Here is a 23506-nt window from a genome sequence, read left to right as displayed (position 1 = left end):
ATTACTATCCTCACTGTAAATATCCTGAATAACATTAAACTTTGTTGAGTGAGCTGAAACTGATTTTTTAATGGCCTATTCAATTCAGAATTAAAATTGAACTATCTTACTGACCCCGAAAAACTAAATGTTCAGATATTGAAGTAGGAGTAAGTAATTCAGGCCTTGGACCTTGCTTTGTTATTCTAGATCATGGCGAATCATCCACCTCCACACTCCATCTCCATGTCATTCACAGTGAGAAATTTATCAATCTCTGTTTTGAACTGACTTAATGACTGAAATTCCGTCGCTTTCTGGTTATAGGATTCCAAATGTCAGCCACCATCTGAGTGAAGAAGTTACTCCTCATCTCAGTCGTAAGTGGCTTTTATTTTGTTGTGAGACTGTGCCCCTGATTCGAGATAAAGAGTCAGGGAAATGGTTCATATATCTATTCTGGCTATCTTTTAAGAATTTTGTCTGCTGTTATTGGACTACCTCTCATTCTTATAATCTCCAGATAATACAGGCCTCATCTCCTCAATATCTCTTCAAAGGACAGTTCCACCATTCCAGGAATCAGTCTCATGAACCTTGGCTGCACTCCCTCTTCAGAAAAAGGGATGAAAACTGTACTCAATATTCCAACTGCAGTCTCATCAGTGTTCTAGTAAATTAAAGCAAGACTTATTTGCTCCAATATGCAAACTCTACTATAAGAAAGACTAACCCAGCACCTGTCTTCTGAACTGCTTGCTATGCTTGCATGCTAAATTTCAGGGGCTTATGAACAAAAACATCTAGGTTCCTTTGTACATCAATGCATTCCAATCTATCACTATTCAAGAACGCTATGTACTTTTATTCCTCCCACCAAAGTAGATAACTACACATTTATTGATATTACATTCAACTTTCCATCCTCTTGCAGACTGACTTCTCCATTGTGCATCACTTGAAGTCTCTTTGCATCCTCCTCACAACTCTCAGGCCCACCAAGTTCATATCATCTGCAAACTTAGAAATTAGGGTTGACCCCCACAGCCAAAGCAGTCACACAAGTTGCGAACAACTGGGGCTCAAGCATTGCTTCTTCTGGTACCCCACTGGCCACAGCCTGCCAACCTCAGAATAACCCAATTATTGTTTGATGTGGAAGTGCCAGTGTTGGACTGGGGTGGGCATGGTCAAAAATCACACGACACAAGATTATAGTCCAACAGGTTTATTTGAAAACACAAGCTTTCAGGGCCGCAGTCCTTCTACAGGTGTTACTGAGAAAGGTAGTACCAGGCACAGAATTTATAAGTAAAAGATCAAAGGTTCACACTACTGATGGGGATGTATTAAACAAACCTCAGATGCTGATAAATCTTCAAACAGTTAGAAGTGACTTTCAGGTTACGGTCCTGAGAGAACTAAAGGTTTTATCAGTGTAAAGAAGAGGTGACATTTTAGGTCAGACAATGTGTATTGGATGTTAGGCCTTGTTTAGAATCTGTTGGTGTTTTAGTTTGGAGTCAGACTGGTTTTATTTCTGAAGGAGGAATTTATAAAACACCACATTGACTTACTTTTTTTGATCAAAATAAATGTATCTGCAAATACAAATTCACCCCATAGATTCATACGTATATGTGTGGGGAGGGTGCGGAGGGAGAGTGTGTGTGTGTGTGTGTGTGTGTGTGTGTGTGTGTGTGTGTGTGAGAGAGAGAGGGAAAGAGAGATAGTGTGTGCATGAGAGAGAATCTGTGAGAGAGTGTGTATGTCTGTATGTGTATGTGTGTCAGAGTTAGTGTGTGTTTGAGAGAAAATCTGTGTGAGTGTGTGTCAGAGAGAGAGAGAGGTAGTGTGTGTATGAGGAAAAATCCATGAGACAGTGTGTGTGTGAGAGGGGATCTGTATGTGTGTGTGTGAGAGAGAGAGAGAGAGGGAAAGAGAGATAGTGTGTGCAAGAGAGAGAATTTGTGAGAGAGTGTGTGTGTCTGTATGTCTATGTGTGTCAGAGTTAGTGTGTGTTTGAGAGAAAATCTGTGTGTGTCAGAGAGAGAGGTAGTGTGTATATGAGAGAAAATCCATGAGACAGTGTGTGTGTGTGAGAGAGAGTATCTGTATGAGAGAGAGAGAGAGAGAGATTGTGTGTGTGTGTGTGTGTGTATGTGTGTGTGTGTGTGTGTGTGTGTGTGTGTGTGTGTGTGTGTGTGTGTGTGTGTGTGTGTGTGTGTGTGTGTGTGTGTGTGTGTGTGTGTGTGTGTGTGTGTGTGTGTGTGTGTGTGTGTGTGTGTGTGTGTGTGTGTGTGTGTGTCGTATGGTGAGTTCACCTGTAGTGCAAATGAACCCAAGGTCCCAGTTGAGGCTGTCCTCATGGCTACGGAACTTGGTACCAGCCTCCGCTTGTCAACTCTGCATTGTTGTGTATCCCAAAGTCTGCCTTGGAGGATGTTTACCTGAAGATTCAACACCAAATGTCCTTGACAGCTGAAGTGTTCCCCAACTGGAAGGGAACATTCCTGTCAGCTGATTATTGCACAGTGCCCATTCATCAGTTGTCACAGCGTCTGCACGGTGTCACCAATATACCATAGCACAGGGCATCCTTTCCTGCAGCGTTTTAGGTAGACAACATTGACCGAGTCACTTGAGTATCACACATCACGTGGTGGGTGATATTTCCATGTGTGGGAGGAATGTCCATGTTGAAGATCCACACTATATCACATGACACACACAAACACATACTTTATACAGTCAGTCAATGTGGTGTACTATAAATTCCTACTTTAGAAATACAACCAGTCTGACTCCAAAATAAACCACAAAGAGATTCTAAACAAGGCCGCACACCTGACATGCATTTTCTGACCTAAAATGTCACCTCTTCTTTATACTGATAAAACCTTTAGTTGTCTCACGACTGTTACTTCAAAGGAATTTGGGGATTTACACATACACATGAATCAGTTCAAACCTTCTAACTGATTAAAGATTTAACATCATTTTAGGTTTGTTTAACATGTTCTTATCAGTGGTATGAACATTTGATCTTTTACTTATGAACTCTGTGTCTGATACTACCTCTCTTAGTAACACCTGAAAAAGGAGTGAGGCTCCAAAAGCTTGAGTTTTCAAATAAACCTGTCGGACTATAACCTGGTGTCCTGTGATTTCTGACCAATTTTTGTTGAACAGGTGAACAAGACTGGCTGTTTAATGTTTTGGAATTTAGATGTTTGAAGTGAGATTGAGGGAGATGTACAAGTAGGGCACTCAAATTACTGATTAGTGAAAATCTCACCGCTGGGCTGAGGTAGGAATCCTTGGAGGTTCATCCATTAAGGCCATATGAGTAGAGTACAGAAATAGGAAAGGTAAATCACTGTGATGGGGTTGTACTACAGACATCCCAACAGACCGTGAGAGATGGAGGAACAGACATATGGGCATATTATTGGAAAACTGTACAAACAATATGATGAAGGGTCTAGGCCCGAAATGTCAGCTTTTGTGCTCCTGAGATGCTGCTTGGCCTGCTGTGTTCACCCAGCCTCACATTTTATTATCTTGGATTCTCCAGCATCTGCAGTTCCCATTATCACTCAAACAACAGGATTGTTGTGTTGGATTATTTTAACTTCCCCTATATTGACTGGGACTCCTTTAGTGCCAGGTCCTTGGCTGGAGGGCGGAATTTATTAAGTGAGTGTAGAAGAGTTCCTTGAAGCTATATGTAAATAGTAGAACTGTGGGAAGGGCTGTGCTAGACTCAGTATTGAGGAATGAGTCTGGCTAGGTGATCAAAGTTTCATTGGGGTGCATTTTGGGAACAGAAACCATAATTCCATAATTTTTAAGTTACTTGCGGATAGGAACAAGATCAGTTCTTGGACAAAAGTACTAAAATTGAGGGAAGCCTAACCGTGACAATATGAGGCAGAAACATGGGAAATGTAGGTTGGAGTGGTTGATTGAGGGTAAAGCCACAGCACACATGTGGGAATCTTTTAAAGGCCTGTTGATTAGACTCCAGGACCGATATGTTCTGGTGAAAATGAAGAACAAGGATGGTAAGATTCAGGAACCTTGGATGTCAAGAAATTGTGAACTGGGCCAAAAAGAAAAATATTTAGGAAAACTGAAGACAGGAGAAGGTAAAGAAAGCAGGAAAGAACTGAAACAAGAAGTTAGGAGGGCTAAACGGGGCCATGAGACATCTTGACAAACACAATGAAGAAAACTCCCAAAACATTTTATAAACATATAAGAAGCAAATGATAGCAATGGAAAGGGTAGGTCACCTTGAGGACAAAGGAAGGAATTAATGGAAGGAGCTGGAGAAAGTGGATGATATATTTTGAATCGGTATTCACAGAGAAGAACAACATCGTGGACAGTGAATCTCAGGACATATATGTTGATACTTTGGGGCGTATAAAAAAGATGATGTTAGGTGGTTTGAAAAGCATTAAGGTGGGCAAATCCTGAGGATCTGATGGGACCTATCCCAGAATGCTGAGAGAAGCAAGTGTGGACATTGCTGGCGCCCCGTATAAAATCTTTATATCCCCTCTACTCACAGGATAGGTCCCAGAGGACTGGAGAAAAGCTGATGTTGTTCCTTAGTTTAAGAAGGGCAACAGATGATCTGAAATCATTGGTGAGCCTTGAGCCAATGGTAGTTAAATTACTGGAGAAGATTTTTTTCGGGTAGGATTTCCTCACGTTTGCAAAAATTGTGAACTTATTAGCAAAAGGCAGCAGAGTTTTGGGTGGGAAAGGTCGAATCTCACAAACTTGATTGAGGTTTTTGAGGAAATGACGAGGATATCTTTGAAATCCACAATGTTTTACTGCAAACCACCTTACTTCAATTGAAGTAAAAAATTCTGAAGCGAGTTGCATGGCATTGGTGGAGGTTGAATCAAAGCTCTCCTAGTTTTGAAATTTAGTTCAAACAGTGATGCAGTCTGTTGTTTTGTCAGTAGGTGATCAAATCAATTAACAAGACAGGGAGCACTTGTGTATGTGATGTGAAACAGCACTAATGTTGATGACAGTGAGCAGAAAAATCAAGCATTAAGTGAGGACAAAGCAAACTGAGTGGAAAGATCAAAATGACAAAGTTAAATGAAGTGACAATTGCAAAGAAGAAGATACTTCAGGCTTACTATTCACTCTCTTTTATTCTATTTGAATAGTTAATTGGTTTTGTCAGTACAGATATACTAATGCAGAGGTTTCTTTTGGCAAATTCATGAACAGTTGCATTGCCAAATGAGTACAAGCTTATCTTTTCCACAATTACCTCTACCCAATTGATCTAATCTCTATCTTAATGTCCGTCACTCCTTCCTGTCATTACTTCTGGTACTTCTGGTTATCAAATGTTTTTATCTTCTAATATCTAAATTGAAAATGTCCTCATAGAAGCTGTCAAATTGGCCCTTTGCATCAAACAGCTATACATGAACAAAATAATAAAAATAATAGTTATCAGCAAGTTAATGCTGAACCTATTAAAAGACTGAAATTTGAGATTTAATAAATAGTGACAACCAATTGGGAAACAATGTTTCTTCCTTTGGGTAAGACTCTACATTTGCAAATCTGTTGTTGACCAAAACTGAGTGAGCTGATTAATATATGTTGAGCTATTCCGACAAGATAACATCATGACCAGATTCCTTTGTGACTAATCAGAGAAAGCAATGTTAGCAAGAGTGGTTTCTTCATCAGCTTTAGATTCCTGAGCTGTTTGTTAAAAAAAAGTCAGCAAAAATATCTTCAGCTGGTCTAAACCAGCTGGTCCGCAGTCCACCAGCATTTTAAAGCCCAACAATGTGTTCGATGAAATAAAGTCATATTTGGTTTGAGTTCTTTTCATTTTGAAAGCTTGCCCAGAGAAATAACTCGACAAGCGATCACACACTTTGGGTAGTATTTAACAGATTTGATGGGGATCTCGTCTGTTGGCTGGAGACCTGGTGATAGCTCCACGTTGTTTATTTATTTCGCCTTCCTGAAAAGAAAGTGCCATCAGAAGTCCCACCGGACTCTGATGGCCTTTCTCTGAGACCAAGGCCTTAGAGGAGAAGTCCCACCCACTCAGAAGTATTGGCTAATCCAAGTCAATAACTCTTCATTGTTCAAATGGCAAAGCACCAGCTGCTGCCAGAATTACACTCACATGGGGATGAAGATCACTGGCTAACACAGGAACATGTCAATGTTGTGGGACGAGGGCCATTGATAAGAAGGATTTGGCAACAAGGGCATAGATAGCATTGAGTGGAACGCCCGCTTTTGATGCCTGGTCCCTCAGTCATGCACTGTGTGCCTTTTAACAAGGATTCCCAATCTCAACACTTGCTGGGAGCCCACTAGCAACGTTGACAATGTTGTTTTTCAGCTCACTGGATGCTGAGATCCCATGCAGCCAGTGGGTGAAAACACAGACAATTGGTAATGGGACAGATTGGTTATGCACAGGCCATTGCCCCAAGCACTTAACCATTGTGTCCACCTGTGATCCTCCAACAGATCAAATGATCAACCTACCTTCAAAATCACAGCAGGGGAGAGCATTAAATTCAGCCCTTTGTTTAGATTCTACATTCTTCTTTTGCAGAACAAGATCTTTTGAGATTGCTCCACCAAAACTAATTCTGCAAAATATTGATCATTTTACGAGCCAATGTTGCTTAAGGCCCATTTGACAAAATTATTTCTGGGCAACATTCAACATGTAATGATTTCAGTCATGAAATGACAATATATAATTTGAGTAACATCATATTTATCTGTTGGCAAGTTACATTCCAGTTATGAGTTCCTGCATTTATATTGTTTACAATGCCTTCGAACTATAGAATTGTAAGAACTTCCAAGAGAATGTCAACCTTCTTCATTCTATTTTATGGGTAAGTCTGGCTTCAGAGATGTCTGCACAAGATTGAACATAAATTGAGAAGGGAGAAGGTAGAGCAGTGGTAGCCCAAATTATGTTGATACACTGTGAAGAAATGCTCGATCCTGAAAGATCATATCACAGTCACATTTTCAGGAATTTGTCATATTTATTTCCAGTGAAGCTAAGCAGAGAGTGTAGGTTGCACATTGCAATAAAACTTTGCTGAAACTACCAATTGCTTCTCTCTGTGCATAGTAACATCTTGATATTCATGTTAAGGACAATGCTCCTGAACAGGTGAATACTTCAGCTGTGCAGTGGTACACAACTGTGAAATGGAAGTAGGCAGGGAAAATTTACAATTTTTGTGCTAATTCCACTGAACCCATCACCCTCCTCCTAAATATTTTTATTTTTAAATTTCCGTAGCATAAGCTGAACCACAATACACTTTATACATTCCCACAATACAGTCTCTGTGCACAACCGAGGAATACAACTGTTAAAGAATACAACAATTCACATTGACAGGACATTCACCAGAACAGGAGCAAAGCTTGGCGACGAGTATGAAGTTAATGTTGTCTCAGTTTTACAGACTGAGTTTATTGCTTATTGAGAAACATTGTATAGCATGAGTGAATATGAGCAGTCCTGAGTCTTGTTTGCCTTGGGCTAACTAGACCTTGCCTGTCATCTGTCACCATCTGATCAGCACACAGCTGCCTCAGATCAAACATTTATCAACCAAGAATATAAGCTCACCCAAGGTAGAGTGCATTAAGAACAGACTGGACTTTTTATTTTCATCTCAGAATCAGTCGTGCGTATGTACTATTTTTATAAACTGAAGGTAGGATAAATGGCTAAAGGATGAGATCAAGCCTGTTAGCTGTCTAGCTCAGCATGAGCTTGGCAAGGTAATAAAGACACACTGCATTTTTGTTATTTTATCAAACGTTGACAATTTTTGACTCAATTCCAGAAGTAATTTTAAAAATAAACAAAATAAATATGCCCATCACACATTGAACTGCGAATACAGTCCTTCCCATACTGTTTGCTGTTGAATCTTGCACAATTTAAGGTATATTGAAGAGACATGTGCAATGTTTAAACATGCACAAAAGTAACGTTACAGGAAAATATAAACACTACTTTAGATTATTTTGATTACATTTCGAACAAATTAATGTAGCCAACTTTTAACAGAACTTTCACATAAATAGAAACATAGAAAATAGTAGGCCATTCAGCCCTTTGAGCCTGCTCTGGGACTCAATGAGATGAGGGCCGATCATCCTGATCAATACCCTGTTCCTGCTTTCATCCTGTTTCCTTTGATCTCTGAGACTTATACCTCTATCTTAAAAACATTCAGTGTTCTGGCCTCAACCACTTTTCTGTGGCAGAGAATTCCACAGGCTCACCACTGTCTGGGTGAAGAGATTTCTCCTCAACTGAGACCAAAATGGCCTAAACAATTCTGTTATAAAAATTGGCTGGTAATTAGAAATGGAAATATTTCAGATCGGAAAAGATACATATATATCCAATGGAGATATTCCAGGATTTCTTCTGAAATCAGATTTTTATTCAATGTTGTAAATTATTGATAATTTCACTTTCTGTGCACAGCTTCCATTTATCCCAATAATAGCAGCATATCAGCAGCAGTTTTATACTGTCCAGTTGTGGGTGGCATTGTCTGTCTGAAATCGGCTTTTGTGTCCATGAATTCAAAATGACCATCATGATATGGCATACAATATGTTGCAATCAACATGCATGTGACAGAAGTTCAACAGCTTGGGCATACTGCAAACAATTACTGTCACATTATCCAGGAAATTTGTAACAAATCTGATTGCAACTGTAAGTACACCATCGATTTAACTAGGAATACTGACATCCTGAGCTGCCATGGCAACATGTTGTAAATATGTCTGTGAATGGGCCAAAGGACAACTGGTCAGCTATGTGAGAAAGACACTTTGTTGGTTGGTTGGCTCGCCGAGCTGGTTTGTTGTTGATCCACAGGCCTTTCATTACCCTGCCGGGTAACATAATCAGTGCAGCCTGTGAGGAAGGGCCATTGTGTTTTCCCATCTGTTATTTCAACTCTGGAGCCCGTTGAGCTGGATTACCTCACTTCCAGTTTCCCTTCACAGTGGAGTGCATGTGGGGTCGAGTTATATGGATTTGTTGATGGCTTTATTTGTGGAGTACCAGGCTTCTAGGAATTCCCATGACTGTCTCTGTTTAATGCGGAAGGGTTTCTTGGGGCCTGGGATGGGGGTGTGGGTGGAGGTGTAGAACTTCCTGCCGTTGCAGAGAAAAGTGCCAGATGTGGTGGGACTGGTGGGGAGTGTGGAGCAGACAAGGGAGTGCCACAAAGATCAGTGCTGGCTCTACTGCTTATTGTCATTTATATAAATAGTTTGAATGTCAACATAGGAGGCATGGTGTGTAAGCTTGCAGACAACACCAAAACTGGAGGTGTAGTGCACAGCGAAGAAGATTACTTCTGATTTCAATGGTACCTTGATCAGATGGGCCAATGGGCAAAGGAGTGGCAGATGGAGTTTAATTTAGATCAATGTGAGGTGCTGCATTTTGGAAAGGCAAATCAGGGGAGGACTTATACACTTAATGGTAAGGTCCTGGGGAGAATTGCTGAACAAAGACAACTTAGAGTACTCATTCATAGTTCCCTGAAAAAGTGGAGTTGCGGGTAGATAGGATAGTGAAGAAGGCATTTGGTGTGCTTCCTTCAGTTCATTGAGTACAGGATTGGGAGGTCACGTTGTGGTTGTACAGGACATTGGTTCGGCCACTTTTGCAGTACTGTGTGCAGTTCTGCTCTTCATCCTTCTGAAACTAGAAGGGGTTCAGAAAAGATTTATGAGGATGGTGCTGGAGCTGGAGGGTTTAAGCTACGGGGAGCGTCTGAATAGGTTGGAGCTATTTTCCCTGGAGTGTCAGAGGCTGAGGGGTGACCTTACAGAAGTTTATAAAATCATGAAGGACAGGGATAGGGTACATAGGCAAGGTATTTTCCCCAGGGTGGGAGAGTCAAAAACTTGACGGCACAGGTTTAAGGTGAGAGGGGAAAAGATTTAAAAGGGACTTAAGGGGCAACTTTTTCATGTGAAGAGTGATGCATGTGTATGGAATGAGCTTCCAGAGGAAGTGGTGGAGGCTGGTACAGTTACAACATTTAAAAGGCATCTGGATGGTATATGAATAGAAAGGGTTGAGAGTGTTATGGGCCAAATGTTGACAAATGGGACGAGATTTATGCTGGATATCTGGTCAGCATGGATGAGTGTGACTGAAGAGTCTGTTTCTGTGCCATATATTTCTATGACTCTATGACATGCATATGCCAGGCAGCAACTATCTCTATTAAGAGAGAATCTGATTCTTGTCCCTTGATATTCATTCGTATGAACATAATTGAATCGTCCAAATATCAACATCCTGGGCTTACCAATGACCGGAGGTAAACTGGACTAGCCATATAAATACAGTGGCTACAGCAGTAGTTCATAAAGTAGGATTTGTGCAGCAAATAAGTCACGCCCTGATACTCCAAAATCTGTCTACTATCCACAATGCATATGTCAAGTGTGTGATAGGGAATTTCTGATTTGCCTGGATGAGTGCAGCTCCAATGACATTCAAGAAGATTGAAGACATCCAGGGCAAAGCAGCCAACTCAACTGGCACTACAACTACAAACATTCATTCTCTACACCATCCACGCTCAGTAACAGTAGTGTTAACCAATTTACAAGCTGCACTGCAGAAATTCATCAAGGCTCCTGAAAGAACAGTTTCCAAACCCATGACCACTTCCATCTAGAAGGATAAGGGTAGCAGAATGGGAATACCGCCACCTGCAACCACCAACTTCACTGGATTGGCAGACATAGATAATAAATTACAATATCACCCCCAAAGCACCGGACTCAGCCTTTGATCAACAGAACAAAGAGTCCAAGAGGACGAAAATCTTAAGACCGAGACTAACATAACGGTGTACCAGGCAGCAGGATCCTGATCCTCTTATATGCTTTGGAAATTCGGATGGCCTGCAGCTGGCATTTCAATGTATTGGAGAAGTGTCCCAATCCTTTGCAACATCATCAAACTCAGTTGGTAAGAAAGTTGGTCCATCTTTGAAGCATCCTCTCCAAGGACATAATCCCCAGCATCAAGGCACAAACCATTCAAACCCAGCACTGCTGGGCAAGGCATTCAATTGATTGTCTGACACCAGTGAATTGCTCCACTTACAAATTGGTTGTGACAAGAAATTCCCATCTGACCAATGGAGCAGCTTTAGTGTTATGCATGGAATATTCCTGAAAAGATCAAACATCCCCTGACTCATGCAAATTTCTGACATGACTAACATGGAGAATTATCGTTCGAGTAGGCTCTGAAAACATTGAGTGACTTTGCTGTGAACGCAGAAAGGCAAAGTTGCAGCGTTAGTGTGAGCGCACAAACCACCAAAATTTATTTACACAACCCTCCAAGTGTTTGCAGCTCATGCACTGAATTTCTCAACTATCTCAGAACCCGTCGAATCAGAGTGGAAGCATTTCGAACCCAAGGACCTGCCTAAAAAGAATAGCTCATTCATTATAAAAGCTCTTCATTAGTGTCCGTCAGAGAAAGAAGCTGACGATATTTAGCCTGCAAGGCTTGTGGTATACCCCGGTCCATTTGTCATCTGAAGATGCTATTCTGTTTAACCATGTTCTCAATTCCTTTGAATATAAAGAGCAGTTTCTCCAAGTAGGTTATTAATGTATGTTAAAAAAGGTCGTAAACAAGTCCTGATATTTGGAGATTTCCACTATTCCTCCCATCTGAAAAATGACAATTCACCGCTTTTCTCTGTTTCCTTTCAACTCGTCAACATTGCACCATATTGCTACTGCCTCTTTTGTTCCATGGGCCTCGACATTGCTGACAAGTCTATTATGTGGCAATTTATCAAACACCTTTTGAAAATCCATGCACCCCACATCGACTACATTAACCTGATTTTCATCCGGGTTTTCCATGATTAATCTTGCCTGAGTGAGTGTTCATCTTGTTTTTTGAATTCTCAATTCGAAAAGCTTTCCAATGAAGTTAAACTGACTGTTGCTGAATTTGCTGAATTGACCTGTGCAATCTTTTTGAATAAAACGGTAATAATTGCAATTCAAGATGTCCTCGGGAACCATTCACAAAGCTGAAGCAAAAAAAAATGATTATGGTGCATACTTCCATAATTTTCCCCCTCACTTCCCACTGAAGCTCAGATGCAATTATTTGGTCACTTAACAGCATTAGGCCACTGGATTAAAAATTTGGGACTCTCCTCCAATCTGCACAGACTATTCCTATATCACATGGACTGCAGCAATTCAAGAGGGTAGCTAGCCACGGCTTTCCCTTTGCAATTAGAGATGGACAAGAAATGCTGACCTAGCCAACAAAGCCCGCATCCTGCATTAAAAACAAAGTGCAGCCAGCCTTTCCAATATATTCTTTTGATTAGCCCATCAAGCATTACAGCCGCCTTCTCGTTCACTTAAACTTTCACATTAAAAACTGAGTTTAGACTTTCTGAACTTCCTTCAATCAGAGAACTACTATTTGTTTTTATCCCTTCATTTTGCAGTGAATCCAAGTAACAGTTCTATAACACAATCCCAAACCCACCTTCCTAATCAACAAAATTTGTTACAGAACGAACACCAACTCATGAATGTAAGAATGGTATAAGAATGAGAAGCATATTTGAATAGAATAAAATTTGATATCCACTAAACCAAAATATTAGATTCTGTATCATCTGAAAAAGAACAACTTACATGACATTCGGGGGATTCTGATTTGAGCGCTGCTGATTCCGTCACCACCGTCACTGAACGTCTTCACTTCAATGATATAATCAGCATCATCGGGAAGTAGAAGCTCCACTGATGTGTTGTTGGTTTCTATCACCTTTGTACTGCTTTGTCTGTTATTTCTGTACAAAACCTGTAAAGGTACACAGCAGACAAAAGAGTTATTCATGAAACAAAGGCAAAGATTTAACAGGCAGCGGAGAACAACTCAGATATATTTGTCATTCACATTTTCTCTTCACCCTACAGAAAGACAGATCATAGATATACTTGGATCCATCATGTTTTGAAGGTGCTTGCATTGTTAGCCTTAAACAAGACTCACTTCATTAATCTGGAGCCCAAATCCCACCGTGTGGAAACCGATAGCCTACTGAAATGTAATACAGCAAGAAGAAAAACAAGTGTCCACATTTTTTTGAAAGGTCATGATAATGTAGAGCCCTCCTTATAAAAATCTCATTATTAAAACAATAACATTAATTCACTTTGGTTTGTAATTCTCAGGGATGTCATAGTTAAGACCATTTTGGATACGTTCACATTTGGTTTCATCACTTTGGTGAGTTTTGCTGAAATGAAGGAAGTTTACAGTCAGGAATGACTTCTTCCATTTTCACATTTTGCCATCAGTAACCATCCTGGATCATTCTAGACATTTTGCCAATCAGTTTCTGGGTCAAGTTCACTCTAAACATTCCATTAATGGACCTTAAACTTAAGACTGTGACAACATGACATCTTTTTTAAAAAAACTGTAATTTTTCTGTTCATCAACATTCAGATATCCTGTATCAGCATCAAGTATTTCCCAGTACATATCGCGTGGTCAAATACAAGGTACAGCTTTATTTTCCTTGTCACACTTTGGCACAAGTGTCCCATTCTCTCCACTGCTTTGCTGTTTTTGGTTTCTCTTCATTAGATTCACAATTAGCAAAGTTACAAAGTTTGTGGTTGAGGATTGAAGCCTACTTTTACTGAGAATCATGTGAAGGAGCCATGCTCATCTGATGATTTTTGTATGATATTGTTCTATTTTGAGCTTGACATCAATGTGAATATCAAATGTTGACAGAATGCTTTTCAGGAGATAGCAACATTTTGTAAGAACACAATCCGCTAATTTGAATGGATCTTCAAAAGTGATATTTTTTGAAGATAATTCATCAGTCAACTTTACAAGTTATTCGTACTATTTTTGACCAGTTTGCTGTATCACATATAATTTCAGAGACATCAACACAGCCATTGCATAGAGACTCAGGTTTTCTGTGCATGTTGCCAACTTGAAATCCTGTAAATGCACCAGAACTGATTTATATTCACTCATATTTCAGTCAGTCTCTAATGTTATCAAACACTGGAGCAATTATCAGACCTGCCCTTGTGTTTAGAGTATTCCTAATACATGCAAAGACATTTTGATCAGTTGGTTTGTGTAAACTGTGAGCATGTAGCGTGTACAGCTGAGGTTGCTGATTTTACTCAGTTGTCAGAAATCTTTGCTAGTTTGCACATGGAATTATCACTTGTGTTCAAATTGATGTTAAAGTATTTGTATAAGTACATTGTAAAAGTAAATGTATCAGCAGCCTACAAATTGATATTCATTCCTACAGCTAAGTGACAGCGTCACCAAATCAGAGAAATGACTAACAGTGTGGGGTACACTGATGCCACAGATCTATTATCGCAGATTTACCATGTCTATTTAATTCAGCAAAATGCCACAAGTCTGACTTAGTTAGAAAATGGGAGCATATTGCTTGAAGGGAACAACAGTGACTTGATGGATGTTGCCTCACTTGTTCGGTTTTTGCAGAATTGACTGCTTTTATCTCTGATTTCCAGGAAATAAAAAAAAGAGTTGTTAGAGTTGTATTGTAACTAATAAGAGGGCCATTTTTCTTTTTTTTGGTTAGGGCAATGCTGTAAAGTTGATAAACCTCACTGGTTGGATAAAAGTGCTGTCAGATGGATGGATTTGATGTTGGTACCAGCTCTTGCTTTACGTCTTATCCACTAATCATGAGGTGAACATGCTCAGTAACACTGGATGCCAGCCCTTTGTCAACATGATAGCCTGATAGTCTTGGGGGTCATACAACGTATGTGTGAAACTGTGGACTAAAGCTGATACCACACTGATGTTGAGCAGTGGAAGGTGAAACTCTCTGCCCTGTTCACTGCGACCTCAGATTTCTGATGCAATGTATGCAGGGAGCCACAGGAAACACCTATAAAAAACCTTTCGTAAAGTCTGAGTTGCAACCCCTGAACTAATTACAAACTCAAATGAAAAACCTGACATTCTTATGTTCCAGTAATGCGATTGTGTTTATGTCAATGTTAATATCCTGAACCACAGTTGAATTTTATCACAAAGATGAGAAAAAAGTCCCACAGTAACATAAAAGTGGACCGGGTCACGAAGGATTGAAAAATAGCTTTCATAAGTATATTGAAATGTCTATCTATGGAGGATAATGTCAGTATGAAGTGTTAAATTGACCAGCTCAGATGATAGTACAGCCTCATTTCTCACTAAATTTTCTTAACACTAGGCGCAGTCAAATTATATGCAACAAGTCGTGCAGAGTGCTGATCCCCGAATTGTTCTAAATGTGACAAGTCAACAAAAGAATAAAATGAATAAAGAGTAATTCTGTTGGCAACCTGCAACAGAAAGATTCCATCAGGCATATATAAAACTGATGACTTCTGCACTCAATGAATGAATAGTTTTATTGTCAAAGGTATTTGGAAAAATACAGCGAAAAGTGTTCTGTCGTCACAATCTGGCACCATTTTGGATTACAAAGTGAATAAAAAGAAATTGCTTAAACACAGTTCCACTTTCTGTTCAGTTGACAGAAACATAAGAAATTCTTTTGTAACAAGCCCTCGTAATAAGGGCAAAGAAATAATGTTCAACTTTACAGTCCTTTTGTCAAGCACAGCTTCGGGTTTTCATAGATTCCCTACAGTGTGGAAACAGACCCTTCAGGCCAACAAGTCCATACTGACCCTTGAAGCATCCCACCCAGACACATTCCCCTACAACCTAACTAATCTACACATCCCTGAATATTATGGGCAATTTAGCAGGACCAATCCACCTAGCCTGCACATCTTTGGACTGTGGGAGGAAACCAGAGCACCCAGAGGAAACCCATGTAGACATGGGGAGAATGTGTAAACTCCACACAGACAGTCGCCTGAGGGTGGAATGGAACCCAGGTCCCTGGTGCTGTGAGGCAGCAGTGCTAACCACGGAGCCACTGTGTCGCCATTGTTTTCTTTGTGCCTCTGGGGTTTCTGTAAGGTATTCTGCTCTCCAGATGCTATGTGTCCCCATTCCTGGTTCAGCTGATGCCCCAGGGATCCCTGGCTCTGCTGCTGCCACCTGGCTGACATTGCGACCAGGACCCCACTCTGGGCCTATCACAACGGCGAGTCACCGCTGTAGCCACCGCCTCACCATCTTGCCATGAGCCCTGCTCCAACCTCCTCCCCAGCAACTCCTCTTCCGCAGCTGACCAGAAGATGATGACGGAAAAGAAAGAGGAAGAAAAGGAAAGAAAAAAAGGATGCAGCCAAAATGAAGCAGAATGGCTCAGGAGCTCAAACTTTATCTATCTTTTCAGCGCCGCCATCTTGTGAACAACACAGGTTGTGAAGGTTTGGTCTTTTTCTCAGCATCACCCAAGATATCTTTAGAAGGGTGTGCACTTTCTGATGTAAGCTCTACTTTTCAAACTGTCAATTGGTAGTCTTATTGATTATTAGATGTACTTACTTTATATCCTGTCACTTCTGATTCATTTTCCATAGCTTTGACATGATCCCAGTTTAAAACAACTCTGGAACTGGCTGATTCCCACCATATTTTTCCAGGTGCTTGACTTGGTGCTGTGAGATAGTGAAACAATGAGTCAACATATCAGTGAAAGAGTACCACATGTGACAGGAGCTTTGAATTAAATGGGTGCTAGCATTCAAAAGTAGAGTGACACAAAACTGATGTCTACCTCTCCAGATTAATGCACAAGATCCTATGTGCTATTTGAAATGGAAAAAAATAGCCTTGTTTGATGATCAACCTGAGTCAGCCTCACCAGCGTGGATAATTTGGCTCTTCATCCACCCACACTTGGTGGAATTTTGCTCACAGACAGCAGTAACAAGACTTCAAAACGAAATGAATTTGGTGTGAAACATTTTGGGCTGAAAGGAGCTATATAGTTACAAATTCACAATTGCTTCCTTTAGTTCATATACACAAGATTATCACTTTCCTCTTTACAAAAGCAATTGTTGGAATACCGAAATACAAACTGAACAGGTTGACATGTGAGGTTGTTGTTCACAGAAGCATCTTGGTCAAGACGATCTTCACAAATTCAGTCACCAATACGTATTTATATCAACTACTTCGATTGAAGAAATTGCAGGCTTTTACTATTTTGACACTCATTCAATTGGGTGTGGGACTCACAACTTGAAGATCTATTTCCAAAACATTTCAGTATTGAAATAATACGTACGTGGTTTCCGAGTTGTGACATTAACTGGAGAGCTAGCAGGTCCAGTTCCAGCACTGCTGTATGCTTTAACCATCAGGTAATACAGTGTGCTGCCCTTCAATCCCGTGACCTTTGCTGAAGTAATGTTTCCATTTGATCTCAGTTTATCTGCTGTCTCTTCATTCTCATCATCTGCCCAATACCAAATCTTAGGAACAAAATATAAAAAGATCAAGGAGTCAACAGGAATTAATCAGAAGCAGCTCAACACCCTGCCATAAAACAAGAAGTTCAACAGAAAACTATAAAAGACTGCATCAAAACTGATGCTTGTGCAGCAAAAGTTGAACGCATTACCACAATCAATACATTCAAGAGAGATGGTGATTAATAGCCTTTTGTCACTATTCACAACTCATCTAATAAAACCGTGATTGTGAAACAAATTGGAAAAGATGACCTGTGGCCTAAGGAATTCTGTGATCTGTAAACTCCGGGGGCCTGGTTTTCTGAGGAATGGCTATCTTATACAGATTGCCACTTCATTGCTTTTTTTTAAGACCCTAAAGAGCTCTGCATTTCTGATAGGAGGAGATCCTGATAGGGATCCTTCAGCAATAGACAGCCATGCTTCCATTCTGACAGGTCCATTGTCATGAAGAAGAGTTGGGGAATGGAAACTACATTCCCTTCATCATAGAAGTTAGGTGCTGTGTTAAAAGTCAAAGGTCAGCATTAAAGACTGGCACTTTTACAGCTGCTTTGATAGGATGGTGTCTCATGTCAAGTCTTGGGAAAATGTAAAAAATTCTGGAAAAGGTGAAGACCTTGCAGAAGCTGTATGTCAGTTTCTAGTTACTCAGGTGTTAAGCGAGGTATTAGGGAGCCTCACTATTCCTGAGTAACTATTTCCCTAACTGCAACAGAGCCCTCTGAATTCTCCAATTTATTTGGAGACTTTCAGAGGGGTTCAATGTGTAGAGGAATTGTCAAGTCAAATTTTCAATTTAATGGGCAATTCCTTCAGAGTCTGCTGCTGGGTCACCAAGCGCAAGTCCCAACTATACTTCAGAAACAACTATCTGGCCATTGGAAAATCCAGGCCTGAGAAAGCTAAAGTTGTGAACCTTGGATGTTCTTGCTAATGTGTTTGTTAAAATTTAGTTCTTCTCCGAGAAGCAAAAATTGCTAAGACGGTTTATTTCACATCGTAGCTCCAACTGATTGGACTCCTGTCGGTAGTTGTTTACATGTAAATATTCCAACAGAAATCATTAGCAAAATTATAATGACTAACTGAGATGAATAAATGTGTCAGATGAATTTGGAACTGAAAGATGAACAACTTGATCTACATGTCTCAACATTTCCTGCTATTTTCAACCAATTTCTCTGTACTCACCAGTTCTGTCCATTTAGTACAGAGAAAGAGTAACCTTCTGAAAACAAAATCCATACATTTTTTTTCAAAAATAGAGGGCCTACATGAAATTTAGCTTGAATTTCTCTGTTATAATTAACTGGGAGAACACGTGATCCCAAACTTCAACTTTTTGTAGAATATCAGTCAACGAGGTCTATTTTGGAATTTGTTACATGGGCAGCATTCTGTTAACAAATCTCAATGAGCACAGAATGGTTAGATAACGGAGAATGGTTGGACAATGGAGAACCGAACCTAAATTTTTTTGAAAGAATGCACAAAGTTGTTTAAACTGCGTATTTTAAAGTTAATTTGAAAAGTTCGGATGCTGGGCTATTTTGAATTTATGAAGAGTTGAGCATAAAGCTAGGTGCATAATTAGTTTATAATTAATAAGAATGTGAATTTCTGTCAGGTCAAGAATGCAATTGGATACTGGACCGACCAAGCTGAGTGTCTTTGAGAAATCTACATTTGTGCCCAGAAGTGTTGATACAGGTGTCTGGTACAGTGCAGTAGGAATGTGTTTATTGTACAGACTTGAGAAATGATTGGCTGGTGGGATATGGAAATTATTCATGGGCAGTGCTTATTGATTACCCAGATTTTATACTTGATAAGCTCAGTTATGAAGAAAACGTGACTGTGAGCATCAATTCTAAAGGGTCTTTAGCCGTTCAAAGATGCAGTAATTAGTTCACTCAGCACATGTGGCAGATGAATGAACTTAATGTGGCAAGATGTCAAAAATCAGATTCTCACCATCGAGATAAATATTCAATGATTAATGTCTCCCCCTTCAAGTGGCAGGCTGAATATTGTTTCAAAGAATGGGTGAAACCTACTTTCATACTTTTACATCTCAATTTTCTCAAAACTTGCCAAAAATAACTTGAACTTCCTGATTTACAGTATAGAACAGGGCCTCATGGCAAGGTGGTCATGTCCTGATTTCCAGGCAAGATCAAATGCTGACCTGTTCCAAAGGTCTCTTATGCTACGACTGAACAGGTTGATTAAAAATGTATTTTCTCACATTTAATTTTATCATATTCCAATGAGATCTCATGAAAAATCATGGATTCAAATTACATTCTTGCCTGGTTGCCCTTTAATGATCTCTCGTGTTTGCAGTCAGTATTGGAGGCAAACACAACGTAGGATCTCCATTGTTGGCATGAACCAACCTTCACAATGACTGCATGTTGCAGCATCCTAGCTGTATGCCAGTGTTGCACAGAGGAAGGGTGATAAGGGTTGGGGTAAATGGCAGGCAGGGTCCACTGCAGGCAGAGGGGAGATGGAGAAGCGGGATATCTCTGGGATATCCTGTGGTGAAACACCCAGAGTGCCCACCTCTCCTGCTTCCTGTGGCACCAGCCAGTCTCTTTGAGATGGAAGGGGCACCTGGGAGGCAACTTGAGGTGTCTTGATCCCTCCTCACATTCCCATTGGTGATGAACACCCATGGGTATTGTGATGGCATTCAGGTCTGACCACATAGCCAACAGTCATATTACAGACCCTCAGTTTCGAAGGCAGCTGTCACCCTTTTCCATGGAGGTAGCCAAGAGACTGTGTGCTGGAGCATTCACAGTGGACAGAAGATTAACAGACTTGTCTATCCTTTGCTTTAGTCCAGTGAGAATCTTTGGCACTCTTCTTGATGTTCCCCTTCCTGTCTCTGCAGGTTGAGCAATTTCAACGGTTGAGTATGGAGGCACATCCTCTGCACTGAGCTCAGTAGGTGACTGGTCTCTGGCAGTCCTCTGAGTATCTTAGACCCCAGGCATTTCTACCCCTACTGCAGATATGTATCAATGCCATTCTCACCCCATTGTGTACCCGAGGCTGCTATGTTTAATATTAACAGAAAGGTGACAGTCTCTGTATTGGTAAGAGTGCTGGTGAACTCTGTGCCAGTTCAACCTCTGAGGTGTCACAGTCACACTTAGAGAAAGGTGCTGCCAGGGTTCTGTGCACAGTTCACCAACAGGCCAGCATTTATTGCCAGAGGGCAGTTAAGGGTCAACCACATTGCTGTGGATCTGGGGTGACATGTAGATCAGAGCAGTTAACGATGGCAGTTTCCTTCCTCCAAAGGGCATTAGTGAACTGGATGTTTTTTTCCAACAACTGACATTGGTTCCATGGTCATCATTTAGACTCTTAATTCCAGATTTTTATTCAACTCAAATTCCATTGTCTGCCACAGAGGATTCAAACCCAGGTTCCCACAGCATTACTTGCTACTCTGGATGAGCGGTTCAGTGATAATACCACAAGGCCATTGCCTCCCCTTTTAGCTGTGAAAGAGGAGAGTTAGTCGAAGATCCACAAAACCCTTTTGTGGAGGAATGAGAACAACTGGCTGCATTCCTCTGAAAAGCAGACGACAACATTGTTCATTGGTTTCTGCCATTCCAAAAATCCTCAAGTACTTGGTCCTCACCAACCAGCTGCGTGGCAGTTCCCAGGAAAGCGGTGAGGATCTGGAGATCCAAAAGGCTTCCATCAGTCTGAGCTCTCTCCTTTCTGCTGTGCACCAGCTTGTCTTGCAATGAGAGAAAGAGTTGAATGCGATGGAAATGTGTGCAGGAACCATCTGTGAGGATGTGTAGGCCTTCCAGTTAGTCATCCATCCCCAGTGAGTGAGTCAGGAGCACAATGCCTGGGAAGTATTGGAAAGACTGGAAATATAAAGTGGATGTGAGCTCTTAGGGCTCTTTGTGACATGGGCATGCTTGTGTGACATAGCTATACAATGACAGAATTTGACTGGTGCAATATGTGTGAGGTTGCAGCAGGAAGGTGGTGGCACTCACCCATGGAGAGATCCGGCAATCATTCTTCCGCTTCCTGCACTTGCTCCATACGCATTGATGCGTATGAACAGTGTTAACCATCACCTCTGACAGAAGGCCTCTTCCTCCATCAGACAGGAAGGGAAACATTTTTTTCTTGCCCATAGGTCCTGAAGCAGACAGGCTAAAGCAGCATCATCCAAACTGGAAGTGAACTTCGATGTCTGGCAGACATCTCCAGGGATGATGATGGTCAGTGGTGGCACTGACCATGTGGTCACTGTCTATTGTGGAGTCCAGGCTTGCAGTGAATAAAATGGTGCTTGAGTGACTTTTAAGTACCTTGCCATACCTTCAAACCTACAAGGTATCCGTAGTGATGAGAATGTCTGCCCATCATCGACTGATCACATCATTCACTGTTCAGGTCACCTCAAAACTAACTTCCAAACAAAATGAGTAGATCACTATTCCAGAAAATGTGTAATGCTCAATTGGGGATGTGCCATCATCTAAGACTCCCACTAGCATACTGCAAAATGCAATTCCTTGCCCATGTGACAGAACTAGTTAGCTTAAGAAACTGATTTTGTCATAACTGCTTGATTGCAATAAGGTCCAAAAAAAAATGTTTGTTCTAAAAGATCAAGGCCACAGTTATTTTAGACAGAATTGGCAGCAAGAATTATATTTCAATTTGATTTTGAAATTTCTGTAATTGAAGTGAAAACTGTTGGAATGGAAGCTCAAAATAATTAACTGTAAGGCTGTTTCTGTTCAAGCATATACCGTGATGTTACAGACACAAACAATCCAATGGACACTCACATGAGTAATAGGAAATCTGAAGTTTTATCCTTACTAAACCTTAACATCAAATGTTCCGCCATCGATTATTTAACTCCAAAAAAAACCTGAATGTTGTCATATTTCATTATTCTGTCACAGTCATTAGGTTGAAAACTTTTTGCATCAAGATGAATTGGCTTATTTTCCCACTAGCTATTCAGACAAATGACTTGATTCATTACAGATTCACTTTCCGAAATAAATTAATCCCAAAAGACATTATTGATTTACATAAACCTTAGCTATAAATGCCTGGACTCCGTTCATCCTGTCAGAATGAATTATGGAATTATTTTCTCTTACCTCATAACCTCGCACTTTTCCTTTGCTGGTCTCCCAAGGCACAGCTTCCCAGAAAACTTGTACTTCTGAAGCTGACAGACTTCTGGCTGAGACGTTGAATGGTGCTGCAGTGGGTTCTAGATTACAAGGAGGAGAAACCCATAAGCATTTTTGGAAGAATTTTAGCTATGTGTTGAATTTGGATGGTCAGTTCTGACAGCAAGGTTTTTAAAGCAAACTTATGAGAAACATAAACCTTCATAATAGGTTCAGAAATTGCAATCCCATATTATTGAATTTAATTGTTATTAATAAAATTCATCAAGATAAAGGCCATTAACAACTCAGGAAACCTTTGTCCTGCCAATATCAAGTTCCATCTGCATTTTAAATCTATTTCTAAATTTTATGTTCCCACACCTTTTGCTGGATTCTCTTCATCTAATAAAATTGTGATAATTCACAATCACTAAATGGAGTTGGAGTAAAACCAGCTTTTGAAATATGCACTTCCTGAAGTTGCAAGTTTGTTGGTGGAATTAAAAAATAGTCACTGATCACAGTGCGAATGTAGATTAAAATCTACAACATTTCTCCAACGTCCTGCCTGTCAACTCTGGTTTAAATGCCAAAAGTTTGGTCATGTAGCTGTGGAGTCAATGATTCTTGTGGATAATGATTTCATACAAACTGAAGGAACAGTGGCAAATTATTCTTCAGGCTTTGCATGTGTTGGTAACAGTAAAAGGGAAGACCACAGAAGAAGGCCATCAAATAGGCTAAGAAACGCAGTTAGGTAATGACAAGAAAGTGCT

At 40.4% G+C, this 23506-nt stretch overlaps 1 protein-coding gene across 13 annotated transcripts in view; it reads right to left on the bottom strand.

The window, feature by feature from the left end:
* LOC125460282 (contactin-4-like) overlaps positions 1–23506 on the bottom strand; it is a 2333145-nt gene that overhangs the window by 83725 nt on the left and 2225914 nt on the right. For all 13 annotated transcript variants that reach the window (XM_048547566.2, XM_048547564.2, XM_048547580.2 and 10 more), the window contains 4 exons: positions 22713–22828; positions 17355–17541; positions 16607–16719; positions 12769–12937 (listed from right to left, as the gene is read on the bottom strand). In XM_048547566.2, coding sequence (XP_048403523.2) covers positions 12769–12937; positions 16607–16719; positions 17355–17541; positions 22713–22828 — 585 coding nt within the window. The remainder of the gene's footprint in view (positions 1–12768; positions 12938–16606; positions 16720–17354; positions 17542–22712; positions 22829–23506) is intronic.

The sequence above is a fragment of the Stegostoma tigrinum genome, chromosome 11 (assembly GCF_030684315.1).
Source record: "Stegostoma tigrinum isolate sSteTig4 chromosome 11, sSteTig4.hap1, whole genome shotgun sequence".
Taxonomy (NCBI): Eukaryota; Metazoa; Chordata; class Chondrichthyes; order Orectolobiformes; family Stegostomatidae; genus Stegostoma; species Stegostoma tigrinum.
The sequence above is the reverse complement of the archived record's forward strand: the minus strand, read 5'-3'. Positions and strand labels throughout refer to the sequence as shown.